The sequence below is a fragment of the Podarcis liolepis genome (genome assembly GCF_965112155.1).
Source record: "Podarcis liolepis genome assembly, chromosome: 4".
In the NCBI taxonomy this organism is placed as follows: domain Eukaryota; kingdom Metazoa; phylum Chordata; class Lepidosauria; order Squamata; family Lacertidae; genus Podarcis; species Podarcis liolepis.
In genome coordinates this window covers 89,745,755-89,762,811 of record NC_139558.1, presented here as the reverse complement: position 1 = coordinate 89,762,811, position 17,057 = coordinate 89,745,755, and the positions used below count along the sequence as shown (strand labels likewise).

Sequence of the window (17,057 nt, the reverse complement as noted above, 5' to 3'; positions counted from 1 at the left end):
AAGATTAAATGAGGAGGGAGAGAACTACCCTGAGCTCCTTTGAGAAGAAGGTGGGATATAAATGCAATAAATGTAAAAAGGTAAAGGGTAAAGGGACCCCCGACCATTAGGTCCAGTTGTGGCCAACTCTGGGGTTGTGGCGCTCATCTCGCTTTATTGGCCGAGGGAGCTGGCGTACAGCTTCCGGGTCATGTGGCCAGCATGACTAAGCTGCTTCTGGGGAACCAGAGCAGCGCACGAAAACGCCGTTTGCCTTCCCGCTGGAGCAGTACCTATTTATCTACTTGCACTTTGATGTGCTTTTGAACTACTAGGTTGGCAGGAGCAGGGACCGGGCAACGGGAGCTCACCCCGTTGCGGGGATTCGAACCGCCGACCTTCTGATCAGTAAGTCCTAGGCTCTGTGGTTTAACCCACAGCGCCACCCGCATTCCAGCAATAAATGCATAGTATTTTATATACAGTGGTACCTTGGGTTACATACGCTTCAGGTTACAGACTCCACTAACCCAGAAATAGTACCTCGGGTTAAGAACTTTGCTTCAGGATGAGAACAGAAATCGTGCTCCGGCACCGCGGCAGCAGCAGGAGGCCCCATTGGCTAAAGTGGTGCTTCAGGTTAAGAACAGTTTCAGGTTAAGAATGGACCTCCGGAACGAATTAAGTACTTAACCAGAGGTATCACTGTACATATATGTGTTTTTTTAAGTAGAAATACGGTACTTACGAAATGCTATCCTGGTTATCGAGCTGATACTTCTTCTCTGGCGGTAGCAATTCATTTTCATTCTCGTCTTCACTGTCCGAATTCTGCTCTGCTATTAAAGGCTTCATTACTTCCAGATCTATTAAAACATGAGGGGAAGAGGGAAGGACCCAATACATTTCGAGGTCGTCAAGCCGTTCATCCTGCCAGAAATTTTCTTCAGGCAGCGCAGGAAGCAACAATGGCCACCAACGTGGATGGCTTTAAAAAAGGATTATGTACAGGTTTGTGGATTAGGTAAAGGTAAAGAACCCCTGGACAGTTAAGTCCAGTCAAAGGTGACTATGGGGTCGCGGCGCTCATCTCGCTTTCAGGCCCAGGGAGTCAGTGTTTGTCCACAGACCGCTTTCTGGGTCATGTGGCCAGCATGACTAAACCGCTTCTGGTGCATGGAGGACTGTGACGAGTGCCAGAGCACACGGAAATGCCATTTACCTTCCCGCAGCAGTGGTACCTATTTATCTACTTGCACTGGCGTGCTTTCGAACTGCTAGGTTGGCAGGAGCTGGAACAGAGCAATGGGAACTCACCCCGTTGCAGGGATTCGAACCACCGACCTTCCGATTGGCAAGCCTAAGAGGCTCAGTGGTTTAGACCACAGCGCCACCTGCATCCCAGTTTGGATTATAAGACTGCCAATGGCTACTAGCCACAATGGCTTCAAGGTAGGTGACATTCCCAGGTCTGCCTGGAGATGCCTAGGATTGAACTTAGGAACTTCTGCATGCAAAACAGATGCTCTACCACTGAGTTGCAACCATTCTCATTATGTTAGGCACCTTCTCACGAAGCAGGGGGACACCAGCTGACCTGGAACCAACTATGACATCATTTGGAACCAGGCAAAGCTTTCTGTTTACACTGGCTTATCATCATACAGCTAGTTGCATTTTTTCGTGCTATCCATACCTCTGAATTTTATAGGATTATTTTCAACTGGTGCTTTTCGCTATTTGACAAGAAGAAGAAGAAGAAGAAGAAGAAGAAGAAGAAGAAGAAGAAGAAGAAGAAGAAGAGTTTGTATTTGATATCCCACCTTTCAGTCCCTTTAAGGAGTCTCAAAGCGGCTAACATTCTCCTTTCCCTTCCTCCCCCACAACAAACACTCTGTGAGGTGAGTGGGGCTGAGAGACTTCAGAGAAGTGTGACTGGCCCAAGGTCACCCAGCAGCTGCATGTGGAGGAGCAGGGAATCAAACCCGGTTCACCAGATTACGAGTCTACCGCTCTTAACCACTACACCACACCGGCTGTGTATCTGAAGAAGTGTGCATGCACACCAAAGCTCATACCAATGCATGTGGAGGAGCGGGGAATCGAACCCGGTTCACCAGATTATGAGACTACCGTTCTTAACCACTACACCGCACTGGCCATTTCTTTTTATTACGTCTGTTATAAGCCAAGGTCAACTTTTTTTTCTGATGGGAAGCTTAAATAAAATGAGTGGTGCAGACTCTTGGGTTCCAAATGGTCTTCAACTACAACTTGCGTCAGCCCTGACCACTGGTCCTGCTAGGGATTATGGGACTTGCAGTCCAACAACTCCTGGAGACCCAAGGTTGAGAAAGCCTAGTTTAGAAACAAGTTTCATACCTCATCTGCTCTTTGGATTAACTAGGCCATCGCCCTCATATTACAGGGAAGCCAACATGGTTCCTTCCAGATTTTGCTGGACTACAAGTCCCATCAACCCTGTCCATTCAGCATGACAGTTGGGAGCTTATGGGAGATACAGACCAGGGCTTCCCAAACTTGGGTCTCCAGCTGTTTTTTGGACTACAACTCCCATTATCCCTGACCACTGATCCTGCTAGCTAGAGATGATGGGAGTTGTAGTCCAACAGCTGGAGTGTTTGGGGAACACTGATGTAAACCAACATCTGGAGAACACCATGTTGCCTAACCTTGCCATATTAAATTTCACTGTGCAGGTTACATTAGCAACCGTATTTTTCGCTCTATAAGACGCACATTTTCTCCTCCAAAAATTAAGGCGAAATGTGTGTGCGTCTTATGGAGCGAATGCAGGCTCCTTGGCTTCAGCAATAGCAACGCGAAGCCTCCAAAGCACAGTGGGAGTGCTCCCACCACGCTCCGGAGGCTTCGGGTTGCCTTCACTGAAGCCTGGAGAGCGAGAGGGGTCGGTGCGCACCGACCCCTCTCACTCTCCAGGCTTCAAAAATAGCTGCCTGAAGCCTCCGGAGGCTTCGGGTTCCTTTCGCTGAAGGGTAGGTGCCCCTTCACCTAAGGCACAGCGCCCCTTCAGCTAAGTGGGAGGAGAAACGGAAGGGGCTCCATTTCTCCTGCCACTTCGCTGAAGTGGCGCTGGGCAGAGAGGGGGAGGCATTGTTTTTTCTTGTTCTCCCCCTCTAAAACAAGGTGCGTCCTATGGTCGGGTGCGTCCTATAGAGCGAAAAATACAGTAGTTGGAAGATTGAAATAATATAGCATACAGAAGTTGCGATGACCCCATACCCTCTTCATGAAAAACACATTAGTTGAAGGTCATATTTCAGTGCCATCTTATCTATGCCTTAATTACAGACGAATTCCTGTTCAAAGATAGCTTTAAGTATTTCCTCATCAGTGCGTCACAATGGCACATTCTGCTTCGACATAACAACGCTTTGGAGTCTTACTAAGCTGGAGATGCAAAAGCAGTTCAGTGCTTTTTCCCACAGCTACTAGATCTTGATTTTAAGGATTCTGGCGCCCTCAAGTGAGAAGGTGGAGCCAGGGAACAACCTGGTGGCTCATGGGGTAGAGCTTGGGGAAATTTTAACACCTTTCCATGCCCCAATCTACTTCTACTGGTTAGCAGCTCTGCTGGAAAACTAGGCCCGATGTCACATAATGCAAGAAAAGTATCCTCAGTCGCTGGATAGCAGCAAGAGGCAATAAGTTACTGCGTTATAAAGCCCTAAAATGACTCAGGGGCCTAAATATCTTTGGGACTGCCTCTCCCAATACCAGCCGACTCAAATCTTAAAACTGGCTAGAGGCTCTGATTCTGGTCCCCACTTGGGTTTATAAGCAAGGGGCCTCTTCTCCATAGCGGGGGTCTCAGCTCCAGAATGACCCCCACCCCCTGAAGTGAGGTCCTCTAGGTGCTTGTTATTTATCCAGACTTTTCAAGAGTTTGGCAACAGAGGGGCTTGATCACTAAAAGCACTATCACTCCTTCCTTGGAGGTTTTTAAGCAGAGGTTGGATGGTCATCTCTCATATATGGTTTAGCTGAGATTCCTGCATTGCAGGGGATTGGACTGCATAGACCAGGGGTAGGCAACCGAAGGCCCGGGAGCCAGATGTGGCCCAATCGTCTTCTATATCCGGCCCGCGGATGGTCTGGGAATCAGTGTGTTTTTACATGAGTGGAATGTGTCATTTTATTTAAAATGCATCTCTGGGTTATTTGTGGGGCCTGCCTGGTGTTTTTACATGAGTAGAATGTGTGCTTTTATTTAAAATGCATCCCTGGGTTATTTGTGGAGCATAGGAATTCGTTCATCCCCCCCCCAAAAAATATATATATATATATATAGTCTGGCCCACCACATGGTCTGAGGGATGGTGGATGGCATTTTTTCAGCCCACAGCTGAAAAAGGTTGCTGACCCCTGGGATAGATACTTGGGCAATAAACAACTATCTGACATTTTAAGGCAGCCCTGTTTAGGGAAGTTTTTAAAGTGTGATGTTTTATCATAACAAAATAATTAAAAATCCTTCCAGTAACACCTGTTTCAGTGTCTCTGAAGAAGTGTGCATGCACACAAAAGCTCATACCAATAACAAACTTTGTTGGTCTCTAAGGTGCTACTGGAAGGCGTTTTTTTTATTTTGTTGCAACTACGGCAGACCAACACCTGTAACTATGTTTTATCATGTTTTTAATATTCTATAGGGAGATGCCTAGAGTGGCTGGGGAAACCCAGCTAGATGGGTGGGATATAAATTAATATTATTATTATTCCAACTCTACAATTCCAAGTGAGCTTGCGTTATAATGCTCCTGTTTTGTTTCACATATGCTTTATTCACTGATGTGCTTTATTGCTTATTGGTGGTTGTGCATCACTCTGGCCCTCTTTGGAGGAAGGGCAATTCCTAAACAACATTCACCGCAGGGATGGTTTCCGCGATCAACTGCAGCCCTCGCATATCAGCTCAAGTACTCAGCACTCTGACAGAATGGTTTTGCTGGATTACATGGCATTTCTCCCAATCGATCAAAAGTCGTGGCTACACAAGTCTTGCCCTCTCTGCGGCCAGATATTTATCAGCCTTGCATTTATCAGATGTGAAATCTGCAGCCAGACCCAACTAATCCACCTGACTTCTCTCTCTCTTTCTCCAGAGAAGCCACTGAGAAATCTACCATTGTTTGGCCCTGTAGCAGCTGGACTGCCAGGAAACAATGCATGAGCCACCAGTCAGCTAAACATTAAGCTAAACAACACATTGGTCTTTTCAGGCACCCACAAAGGGTTGCTGGAGTTCTAGAAGCTTCCGGAGGTGAACTTAGCCCCCTTCTGCCTCAGAAAATAGCACCCGGAGACATAGAATAACAGAGTTGGAAGGGAGTCGGGGGTCATCTACTCCAACCCACTGCAAATGCCGGTGATACGGAAGGGGGGGCATGTCTTCTTCACCTCCTTCTTTGCTACAATATATCCATTTATTTCCAATTGTCAATGTCAAAAGGGACTAAAATCTATAAAATTCATAGAAAATCAACGTGCCAATTAGCTCAATTTCTTTAGGACTCCATGACACCTCCCCTGTCCTCCACAATCCCTCAAGCAAGGTGTCAAGACCCTAATCCTGTCAAATCACTCTGCCAAGCCTTTCCTCTGGGCAATGCCAGGTGGCAGACCATGCATACATGGACCATTGTCTTCTCATCAGGTACTCAGGATGTGCTTATCTGCGCATATCTCCAGCTCTGCATATTCCCCCCTCCCTCCTCCATATGTTAATCCTGTGTGACCCAACCTCTTCTTAATGTACCGTATTTTTCACTCTATAACACGCACCAGACCATAACACGCACATAGTTTTTAGAGGAGGAAAACAAGAAAAAAATATTCTAAATGAAATAGTGGATATATGATTTTTGTGGTTCATGCTGTGGCCACAGACATGTGATCTGACAGTGAGTTTGGAGTAGCCCAATGCAAAAATCCTGAGGATCCATGTGGATCCATGCTTTGTAACCACGGAGGAGGGAAGGAAGGGGAACCATGGATCCTCTGCTCACGACTGCAGCAGATTCCTCCCCCCCCCCCGCCACCCGCAGGCATTCGCTCCATAACACGCACAGACATTTCCCTTTACCTTCTAGGAGGAAAAAAGTGAGTGTTATGGTGCAAAAAATACGGTATTCATGATGTAATCTGTGTAACCCAACCTCTTCTTAATGTATTCATGATGTAACTGGGATGTATTTTGCACTGTATTCTGGGACATGGAGGGAAATTTCAAAAGTTCATGTCACCCCTTTCTCGCTGTTCAATCTTGTCTTGAACCTGTTGTGCAATAAACCTGGATCTTCTCCAGTTTGCTCCTGTCTCCGGCTGAGCTCATTTTCTTCCGCAGGGACCCGCGGACCTAGTCCGACGAGCTGGGTGGCAGAGTAGCCCCGCACCCAGATTTTACCGTAACAGCCGGAATCTCAGCTAATGCACCCACGACATATATAGCCATCCAACCTCTGCTTAAAACCACAAGAAAAATCCAAAGCCCCACAGGCATCACATAAAGCTGGTTCATCAGGTTTTCAGCTCATTTACTCATGCAGCATAATACTAGACTAGTAAGCAACATAAGGGAGTTTAGAAACAGGGAATAATCAAGGGTAGAGGGACCATCTCCTGTTTGGGTCAAGGATGCAACTCAGAAGGCAGCTCTATGTGTTCATGAGTAGACAAGACATCACTATGGCCACAATATTTAAACCAGGCTTATACAATTTTATCAGGAATGGTTGTTAAGGCTGCTGCAGCTGTGGCTTTCTGGGGTCAGCAGCATTGCTAAACTACAGTTCCCAGAATCCTCTGGGGGAAGCCATGACTATCAATAGGGCATATATGTGGATGTCATCTGTCCTGAATTATTTATTTTGCTCATGCCGCAGAAATATGATTCTGATCACTTTGGTTAGAAGATGCTGAGACCCTATCTGCCCACGGACTGCCTCGCCAGAGTGGTACATGCTCTGGTTATCTCCCGCTTGGACTACTGCAATGCGCTGTATGTAGGGCTCCCTTTGAAGGTGACCCAGAAACTACAACTAATTGCAGCTAGACTGGGAGCGGACGCCGAAACCACATAACACTGATCTTGAAAGACCTACATTGGCTCCCAGTACATTTCCGAGTGCAATTAAAAGTGTTGGTGCTGACCTTTAAAGCCCTAAATGGCCTTGGTCCAGTATATCAGAAGGAGAATCTCCACCCCCATCGTTCTACCTGGACACTGAGGTCCAGCGCTGAGGGCCTTCTGGCGGTTCCCTCACTGCGAAAAGCCAAGTTACAGGGAACCAGGCAGAGGGCCTTCTCGGTAGAGGCACCTGCCCTGTGGAACGCCCTCCCACCAGATGTCAAAGAGAACAACAATCAGACTTTTAGAAGACATCTGAAGGCAGCCCTGTTTAGGGAAGTTTTTAATGTTTGATGCATTACTGTATTTTAATATCTTGCTGGAAGCCGCCCAGAGTGGCTGAGGAAGCCCAGCCAGATGGGCGGGGTATAAATTAATAATAATAATAATAATTATTATTATTATTATTAATTATTATTATTATTATTATTATTATTATTATTATTATTATTATTATGCGACCTTTCTTCCTGTAGAACCGTAACTTAAAACATTCCTTTCCCGTTCTTCCAAAGCCACCTGCGAAATTTGGGGACATTATTCTCAGGTCACCTTTACTTCCAACAGTGGCGTAGCGTGGGGGGTGCAGGGGGGGCGGCCGGACCGGGCGCAACATCTGGGGGTTAGAGTTAGGGGGCGCAAATCCACGGGTTAGGGGGCACAAATTACTTGCCTTGCCCCGGGTGCTGACAACCCACGCTACGCCACTGACTTCCAATTCTCCCTCGGCCAAAGTTGACTCTCATTTCCCTCAGCTGATGGGCAAAAAGTTGTTTCCCAGCTGACAAACATCCATTTCCCTAGCAAATGGCTAGTAATCCTTTCCAATTTCCTCTCCACAAGAGTGCAAAAAGGAGTCACACAATAGTAACGACTTTTTTTTTTAAGTTTCTTCATGTGAAATCAATATAAATGGTATCTCTATAATGCAATCCCAAATTATGGTTGCCCAATGTAACTGACTCACTTTATCCATTAAGATGGGTAAATCTTACAGCAATGACGCCAAACTTGGAACATTTCAGAGGAAATGTTTCAGGCACTGGATTTGATTTCAGGGAGTGGGAGCAAGAGAACAAGTAAAAGTAATCCATTTAGGTCCTTGATGGAAATGCAGGTGTAAAGAGGAGGGGCAAATGTGTTCAGGAACAAAGTCAACACTTCTGTGTCATTTAGCTTCCCCTCTCTTTTGTTCTTCAACTAATGGATTGAACCAGCGTACAATGGAACCTCGTGTTAACCTCTTTACGAATGCTTCAGTTTATGAGCTCCGCTAACCCGGAAGTAGATGCCCCTTCTTGCGAACGTTGCCCCAAGATGCGAGCGGAAGTGGCGCGCCGGTGGCGTGGCAGCAGCAGGAGGCGCCATTAGCGAAAGCACATCTCATATTAAGAACGGTTTCGGGTTACAAACAGAATTAAGTTCGTAACCGGAGGTACCCCTGTAGCTTCAAACCACATTTTTGCCCGGCAAGAGTTTCCAAAAGTCTTCACTCACCTACTTTTCTTTATGTTGGTCACCATCAGTTCCATGCTGTTTCTGTTCCTAATCTATAGCTTTGATTCTTATATATATATGTGTGTGTGTGTGTGTGTCACTTCATTAAAGGGTTACACCAGCACTAGGAACCAACCAATCCGATTTGGCTATGGGATGAAGGCATTAAGTGCCACTATCACTCTGAATAGGCTTCTTAATGAGGCCATATAACATGAGGTTTTGCTGCTTGGTGAGCATAACTCCTGCCCTCATTCTGAATTGGGGGGGGGGGGAGCCTATTTCAGAAGCAGGTCTTCCCATTCTGGTTTAGCCCTATTGCTATCCTCTTTGGTATAAAACGAAAAGGGGTAGGAGAAACACAGGAAGACAGGGAAGAAATCTAAAATGCTGCTGCTGAGCACTTATATTAGCATTTGGTGTGGAAGATGGGGGTAGAATGAACAGGAAAGAGAAAAAGGGAATGACAGTGGTACCTCAGGTTAAGAACTTAATTCGTTCTGGAGGTTAATTAATGGGGCCTCCCACTGCCGCCGCTGCACGATTTCTGTTCTCATCCTGAAGCAAAGTTCTTAACCTGTGGTACTATTTCTGGGTTAGCAGAGTCAGTAACCTGAAGCGTCTGTAACCCGAGGTACCACTGTAGAGGGGGGAGGCACAAAATAAGAGAAGCTAGATGAAACCTCCAGTTGGCAAGGGATAGCTCAGGCGGTAGAGAGTGTGATTCTTAATCTCGGGGGTTGTAGGTTCGAGCCGCACCTTGGACAAAAAGATTCCTGCATTCCAGGGGGCTGGACTAGATGACCCTCGTGGTCCCTTCCAACTCTACAGTTCTATGATTCTAAGTTGAAACATTTGCCTAACCGTGCAAAATACCTAACAGGGTCAACGGAGACAGGGACATGCAAGCCCCACCCCATCCCTTGTGCCCCCCTCCATCCCTGCCAGGGGTCTTCCACCTGTTTGCAAGAACATTGGGGTGGAGTTTAAACCTTACCTGGAGAATCTGCATGTCCAGGTAGATGCCTGAACATGTTTATCCTTGCAGTCCGAGGATCCAGACCCACACCCAGAGATTTGACTTTATGTATCATTTACCCAAGTGCCCCAACTGGCTCAACAAGTGAGGCCGGGCCAGAAGCAGACTCCTTTGCTGAATCAGGCATTTGCTCAAAAGCCAACACCAGAACGGTGCTTTCCAATATTTGCAAACAGTTGTAAAAGTGAATGCCTAGAGGAAATTGGACGGTGCTCGTGCAAACAGATTCTGAATGAAGCATCTACCAGTGCAGAGATCAACACTAAGCCACGTTTGACAAAAAAAGCATCGCAAAGATCCAGCTATTAAAATGAATTGTACAATGTTGTATGTTAGCTAATTTATAAAATGATGTATAAAATTTTTGCATTTTCCTTTGCAGGCCAGACTGAGCTCAATTCAGCCTATCAGCAGTACTTGTGTGTCCCATTTCCTTTGATTTCAAACTATGTGTGCAAAGTTACAGGTAGGTAGCTGTGTTGGTCTGCCGTAGTCGAAACAAAATAAAAAAATTCCTTCCAGTAGCACCTTAGAGACCAACAAAGTTTGTTCTTGGTATGAGCTTTCGTGTGCATGCATTCTGAAGAAGTGTGCATGCACATGAAAGCTCATACCAATAAAAAACTTACCGTAGTTGGTCTCTAAGGTGCTACTGGAAGGAATTTTTAAATTTTGTTTCATGTGTGCAAAAGTAGCATTTCACTGCAGGACTTATGAGCACCAGTCAGCTGATTGGCGCTTTGAGCAAGCCCAATTTGGACAGCGATCAGCTGTATTATATCAGTATCAGGTGCTATTAAGTGTCAATCAGCTGCTTGGCACCCACAGCAAGCCTCATTTGTCAATGAACAATTGAGAGCAATTGAGAGTACACTTTTAAGGCTTCCAGATCCATCCTTTGCAGAAGTGTCTTTACCTGCCCTGCACCTGGTGTCACATATGATGCCAGCTATGGGACAGGTTTGAGGGAAAACAGCCTCCCAGTACGAGGCATAATTTGGCCTGTGAGCCAGGGGTTCTCCCCACCACTGATTAAAATGATTAAGTCCATCATATAATTTGTCCAGCAGATAATTTTTAGTGCAAAGGTGGAAAGCAACCTGTGCAAGAAAAATAATGACCAAGCAAGCACAGTCTCTTCCCATACTTACAGATGGGTGAAGAGAACCAAATCAAAACTTCATGCTAACTCTTCAGCCAGTGTTCTATAAACAGGTAAGACTAGATACCATGCCAAGTATACCAGTAATAAAATAAGCAGTCCCGGAAAAGATTATTAATATTAATGTACTAGCTCTGTACAGTCTGTATTAAAGAAAGACCCACATATTAATGTAACAGAATGCACTTTTTATGGCCTAAACCCAACCCACTGAATGACAAGGCAGGCATCCTTTGCTATCTCAGCGATACACAATGAAGTATTTGTCTCTCGATTTTGTAATCACATGCACGTTGCAGTATCTTGCAGGGTGGATTTGATTCAAATCATCCATTTAAATCACTAGTCAGTAAGTCTTGATTTAAATCTTTTTTTTTTTACAGAAAGACTCATTCTTGCTGGTATAATCTTAATATTTACATCCAGATGAAGGTTTCAATTTTGGAACAATAAATTTTCAGAGTAGTTTTTACAGTTATATCAAAAATTACTGATTTGGTTATATTATTAGAAATTTGTTTCTAATAGACAATAATTATGCTGTACTTTATTGGAAGGAGAAAAATAACAATTTCCTTTACAATTTAAACAATTTATTTAAGTAAAACAATAACATTATAGCATACGTATCCATGTTTGTTAACTGATGTGGTTAAACGATTTAAAAAAACAAAACAACTTAGACTGAGTTTTAGCACACATTAAAAACTTAAAACAAATCCTTATTTCCTGATGAATAGCCTTTGGACTATAATGTAGCTTAAATAGAAAACTATCTTTGGAAAGATTTTTCCTCCAAAAGCATTTTATTTTAAAAATCCGATTTAAATTTTTAAAAATCCTTTTTTTTTTTTAGCATTGATTTTTATCCACCCTGGTATCTTGGCTAGTCAGAAGATGGATAAATGCTTTGTCTGAAAGAGCAATTCATCATACATGAATTGGGATGGGGACTATGATTATAACAGCAATCCATGTTGCTCTGGTCTACAGAGAACCAGATTAAATGGTATATTGAAAGATCAAGGAACAAGGCTTGTAGTTAAACGCAGTCATGTGGCTAAGCCAAATATGTAAAGCCTTTCAGAAATGTGGAAGATTCGTATAAAGCTTCTGGATGAACAAGTCAACCACACCAGTGTTTGAGAAATGGAGAGAAGCAGTGCTATTTTTCTAGAAAAAGAGGTGCCGAAACTCACCCTTTTTCTCTTGGAAAGGCAATGGCGCCCACCTTAGAGGTGCCAGAGTTGAGCTCCAATGAGCTCCAGCTGCGGTGGAAAGCCCTGGATGGAAGCATGTTCAATTGCTGAATTAAGTAACTCAAGTGTTCTTTTGGAAGACTGATCATGTACCAGTTATGCTTAGCCCGTTCAGCTTGGTCATGTGAACACAAGTTAAGCCAGCAAAAGGGGTGGCATAAAACAGACCATATTTAAAATGGTCATTTTCTCTCTTCCAGGATTAGGTTAGCTCTAAGCTAGCTGTAGCCCCACTGCTGAACCCAGTTTGAATCTGATGTAATTTTAAGCCAGTTTGCTTCACGTCACCTTTCTGTGTATAGGATTGCTCCCTCAGATTGTGTTTTTTAATTAATGCTAATTTAATTAAGATCCGTGAAAAGGCTTACAGTGTCAAGGTGGAAAAGGATAATGCAAATATTTTGAATTCAGAATTCGATCCAGCACTTCTCTTCGTCGGAAGCCAGTCGGAACATACGGTACATAGAATTTCTTGCAAGCAAAACAAGCATAGGAGAAGCTTGCGTGTTAATAAATCAAGAGCACTTGGGCTTATCTTCGGGGGGGGGGGGGGCTGCTTTGAGGGGATTTACAATCAAGCTGTGGATAAATTTCATGAAATAAATAAATAAACAGTTTATTGCCTCAGCTGCTTGTGTGGCTCAGTGCAGTTTGTTTGATGGTTTTTTCCTTCCTTGCAGCCACAGTAAAAGCCAAGGGTAGATTTCCATTACCCAACTCCCTCTTGCACAATGCTGAGTGATCAGGTCCAAGGAGGAATACAGTAGTCTTAATTGCATCTCAGTACTATTTCCAAAGTAAACCTTGTGGCTATTACATCCATCGTATCCTCCACAGGGCAGAAGTCCTAGCTATGGTGTTCACACACACACAGACACACACACACACACACAACCCTTAACCCATTGGAAAGTGGGAATCCCATTGAAAATTGGGTTGATTAAGGCAAGTTGCTCAGATGGCGAAAGAGGGGCAGGGTGTGTGTTAAGAGCTGGTGCAGCAACATCTCATATGAACACATTCACACATGGCAAGATCCATCAACACTCACTGTCTCCTTCCTTGCCCCACATTTAAGGTGATTCTGAGAGTTTACGGCATGCGGAATCTTACTGTCCTGACAGTAAGAGCTGTTCGACAGTGGAATTTGCTGCCAAGGAGTGTGGTGGAGTCTCCTACTTTGGAGGTCTTTAAGCAGAGGCTTGACAACCACATGTCAGGAGTGCTCTGATGGTGTTTCCTGCTTGGCAGGGGGTTGGACTCGATGGCCCTTGTGGCCTCTTCCAACTCTATGATTCTATGATTCTATGAATCAGAGTTGTAAGTGCCCTCAAAAGGTTATGTAGTCCAAGCGCTGACAATGCAAAAGAAGTATACACGCAAAGCAGAACCGTCACACCCAAATAAAAACATGCACATCCCTTTCAGGTGGTCTTGCTTCTCCGGTTCAAATCACCACTCATGTATGACTTTGTCTGAATCCACCCACCCGCTGGATTGCCAAATGCCCCAAATTAAAATTCAGAGAGACCACTTACACCCCCACCCCCATGCACTCATTGTGCAAAGGGGAAGAAATAAATATTCGCTGCAAATATGAAAAACTCAGCCACACAGTTCTTGGAGAGTGGGCCATTTGCAAACCTGCACACATTTTAAGTGGGGTCAGTAGTAACAAACTAGTTTAATGCGTTGGTTCCTTCAAGACAGGATTACTGCAATGCGCTGTTTGTGGGGCTTCTCTCGTGCTTGATCCAGAAGCTGCAGTTAGTGCAGAATGCTGCAGCACAATTGCCAACAGGAGTGATGCCTTGTCAACCTACATGCACCTACTCGACCACTTCAATTGGCGGAATCAGCACCACTACAGGTGCCACATCACACCTGTTATTGCATTGGCAGTAACTCCAATCACTTACAGGTAGGTCTGCCGTAGTCGAAACAAATTTTTTTAAAAAATCCTTCCAGTTTGGGGGGGGGGGTGGATTTGATATCCCGTTTTATCACTACCCTAAGGAGTCTCAAGGGACACGGGTGGGGCTGTGGGTTAAACCACAGAGCCTAGGACTTGCTGATCAGAAGGTTGGCGGTTTGAATCCCCGCGACGGGGTGAGCTCCCGCCGCTCGGTCCCTGCTCCTGCCAATCTAGCAGTTTGAAAGCACGTCAAAGTGCAAGTAGATAAATAGGTACCATTCCAGTGGGAAGGTAAACGGCGTTTCCGTGCACTGCTCTGGTTTGCCAGAAGCGGCTTACGTCATGTTGGCCTCTTGACCTGGAAGCTGTACGCCGGCTCCCTCAGCCAATAAAGCGAGATGAGCGCCGTAACCCCAGAGTCATCCACAACTGGACCTAATGGTCCGAGGTCCCCTTTACCTTTAAGGAGTCTCAAAGCGGCTAACATTCTCCTTTCCCTTCCTTCCCCACAACAAACACTATGTAAAGTGAGTGGGGCTGAGAGACTTCAGAGAAGTGTGAGTAGCCCAAGGTCACCCAGCAGCTGCATGTGGAGGAGCGGAGACCGAACCCGGTTCCCCAGATTACGAGACTACCGTTCTTAACCACTACACCACACCGGCTGTGTATCTGAAGAAGTGTGCATGCACACCAAAGCTCATACCAATAACAAACTTAGTTGGTCTCTAAGGTGTTACTTGAAGGAATCCAATCACTTAGTGCAGCAGCGCCTGCACTTCGGAACTTCCTGCCTATTGAGATCCAACAGGCACCTTCTCCGCTCTGTTTTTTAGCGCTTGCTAGAAACATTCTTGTTCAGGCAAAGCTACCCAGGTGCTTGGAAAGCTAAGGTCCCTTTAATCTGATTTCAACCTTTTGCACGTTTAAAAGAAGCTGCCTTTACAGTTATGTCTTTTGTAAACCGCCCTTGAGGGTTTTGCAAACCGCCTTGACGGTTTGGTTTTGTTTTTCACAATAAATCTTATTAAATGAAATAAATACAATAAAAATACGGTTCCCCATCCCCCCCTTTTTTAAACACACTGCAATCCCCCTGCGAGAGATAAAAGCAAAGGCGGATTTTGCTAACTCCAACGAACCGGCCTCCCCTCACCCTCCCGAGGCTGCAGCGCCAGCCCAGGCTAAGCTGGGGAAGGGGCTCGGTTCAAACCTGCGTCCCCCACACCCCTCCAAACAGGATGGTCTCTCCCGACTCCTCGGATAGAGCAAACGCGAACGGGGCAAACCATGACGGGCGGAGAGGGGTGACAGGGAAACAAAAAAAGGGGATATAAAAACACCTTTCCCCCCCTCCCCGTACTCTCAACACTTCTCCCATTTAACGATCAGAGTTACTCCCCCAACCACCCATTCAATGCCACCCGGCAAACATAAAGATACGTACCTAATTCTTCTCTTGCCGCCGTCTCCATCTCTGCCTTCTCTATGGTTCGCTCCACGACTCCTTCCGCCAATGTGGAGCCCCGGCGCCGCAGCAGCGGCTGCGCATGCGTCTACAAAGCCGGTTCTGGTTCCCCCCTCCCGCTGGGCTCGCGGGCAGCGACTTACCATAGAGGCGCATGGGGGCTAGAGAGGGCACAGGAGATACGGCCATCTCTCTGGGTAGTGGAGGGAGGAAAATTCCACAGCCAGCGAGGCTCTTTGAAGCAAACCCTAGAAGGGCCTTTTCTTTTTATTGGCTGGTGTGGCCCAAGACAGCTGTTTTGTCTCTCACATCCAACGCCAAATCTCAGGGATAGTATGTGCTACTTCCCTAGTGTCTGTTTCTCACATACATTTTATACGTATATACACACAAATACATTTGTATTGTGTAAGTGTGTGTGTAGGAAAATAAATATCCCGTTCTTCGCAAGCAGCCAAAGCGACTTGGCAACTGAAACACATTTTTCAAAAAATTAAAAAGACAAGCAATGATTTATTAAATTTCTATGACGCCCTTAATCCGAGGATCACAAGGCAGTTTGCAATGTAAACACCCACAAACGAACGAGATAGTAACAAGCAAAACAATGGCCCCTTTAATTAGTGTTAAATTTGTGAATGAGCCCAGGGGCTTGTTTGAGAATACACAAGAACCGAAATGTAAAATACTAGCAACAGTAACAGGCCCAAAACTGTTTTAAATAAATAACCCACTTAATTTGCGGGATTACCTTCAGAGAGAATTGCAGAAGAAGCCATATCAGTTGAAGAAAGCACAACAAAATGAAAACTATCAGCGCTGGGAAAAGCATCTCTGCAAAAGAGCTGCTACTTTACACTCACTCCTCTTTTAAAAAGAGTATGAAGACTCTCACCTTACTTATAGCTCAAAGTACTATGGGAAATCTCAGCCTCACAAACAGGTAGACATCTTTCTCAGGGGAGGAGACTCACCCTACAAGTAATGAAGCATGAAGGTGGCCAGGATGTCTTGTAAGAGGGAAATGAGAGAATAAGCCATTGTCTTAAAAAGGACTAGCATAGGTCCATCCAGATTTTAAACTACTGTATATGCATTTTAGAACAAACTCTTCTGAAACCTTGTATCTTACCAGGGGGGTGGGGCAGGGGAATTGGTGATTATTTTATATATATTTAGTACAGTGTTTGTCTAAGTTTGCTTAGGCTTATTGAAGTATATGTTTGTTGTTTAATTGTTTAATGCTAGCTATTGTATATGATTTGGCAATTGCCAAAGTCCAGTTAATTTTCAGTGCTTGTCAGGCTGGGAGGTAACATTATTGCGCTTATAGTATGGTCATATTTAGATAGATGATATAGATATAGATATAGATATAGATATAGATACTGTATAGATATAGATATATATGCTATTCGGAAATAAGTCCTCCATGTTAACTGAGGCCTACTCCCAGGTAAGTGCATAGGATTTGTACAACAGCCTGGCTTTTTTAAAACCTAAAAGGGGGGAAAGAGGGGAACATGCACCATGTGCTTATTCAACCATGCAAACAAGCCCCATTAAGTTC

The 17,057-nt window shown here is 45.0% G+C and overlaps 1 protein-coding gene across 4 annotated transcripts in view; it reads right to left on the bottom strand.

Annotated features, from left to right (window-relative positions):
• Window positions 1-15,571, bottom strand: part of SLC36A4 (solute carrier family 36 member 4) — a 104,976-nt gene extending 89,405 nt beyond the window's left edge. For 2 of the 4 annotated variants that reach the window (XR_014525192.1, XM_083499747.1), the window contains exons 1-2: window positions 3,222-3,284; window positions 728-845 (exon numbers count right to left, since the gene is read on the bottom strand). Coding sequence is in view for 3 of the 4 variants with exons in the window: in XM_083499747.1 (XP_083355873.1) it covers window positions 728-845; window positions 3,222-3,252 (149 nt within the window). In the remaining variant the exon portion in view is untranslated. Of the gene's footprint in view, window positions 1-727; window positions 846-3,221; window positions 3,384-15,466 lie in introns of those variants that run through there. The other 2 variants (XM_083499748.1, XM_083499749.1) reach the window with 2 other exon arrangements.
• Window positions 15,572-17,057: the final 1,486 nt, after the last annotated feature.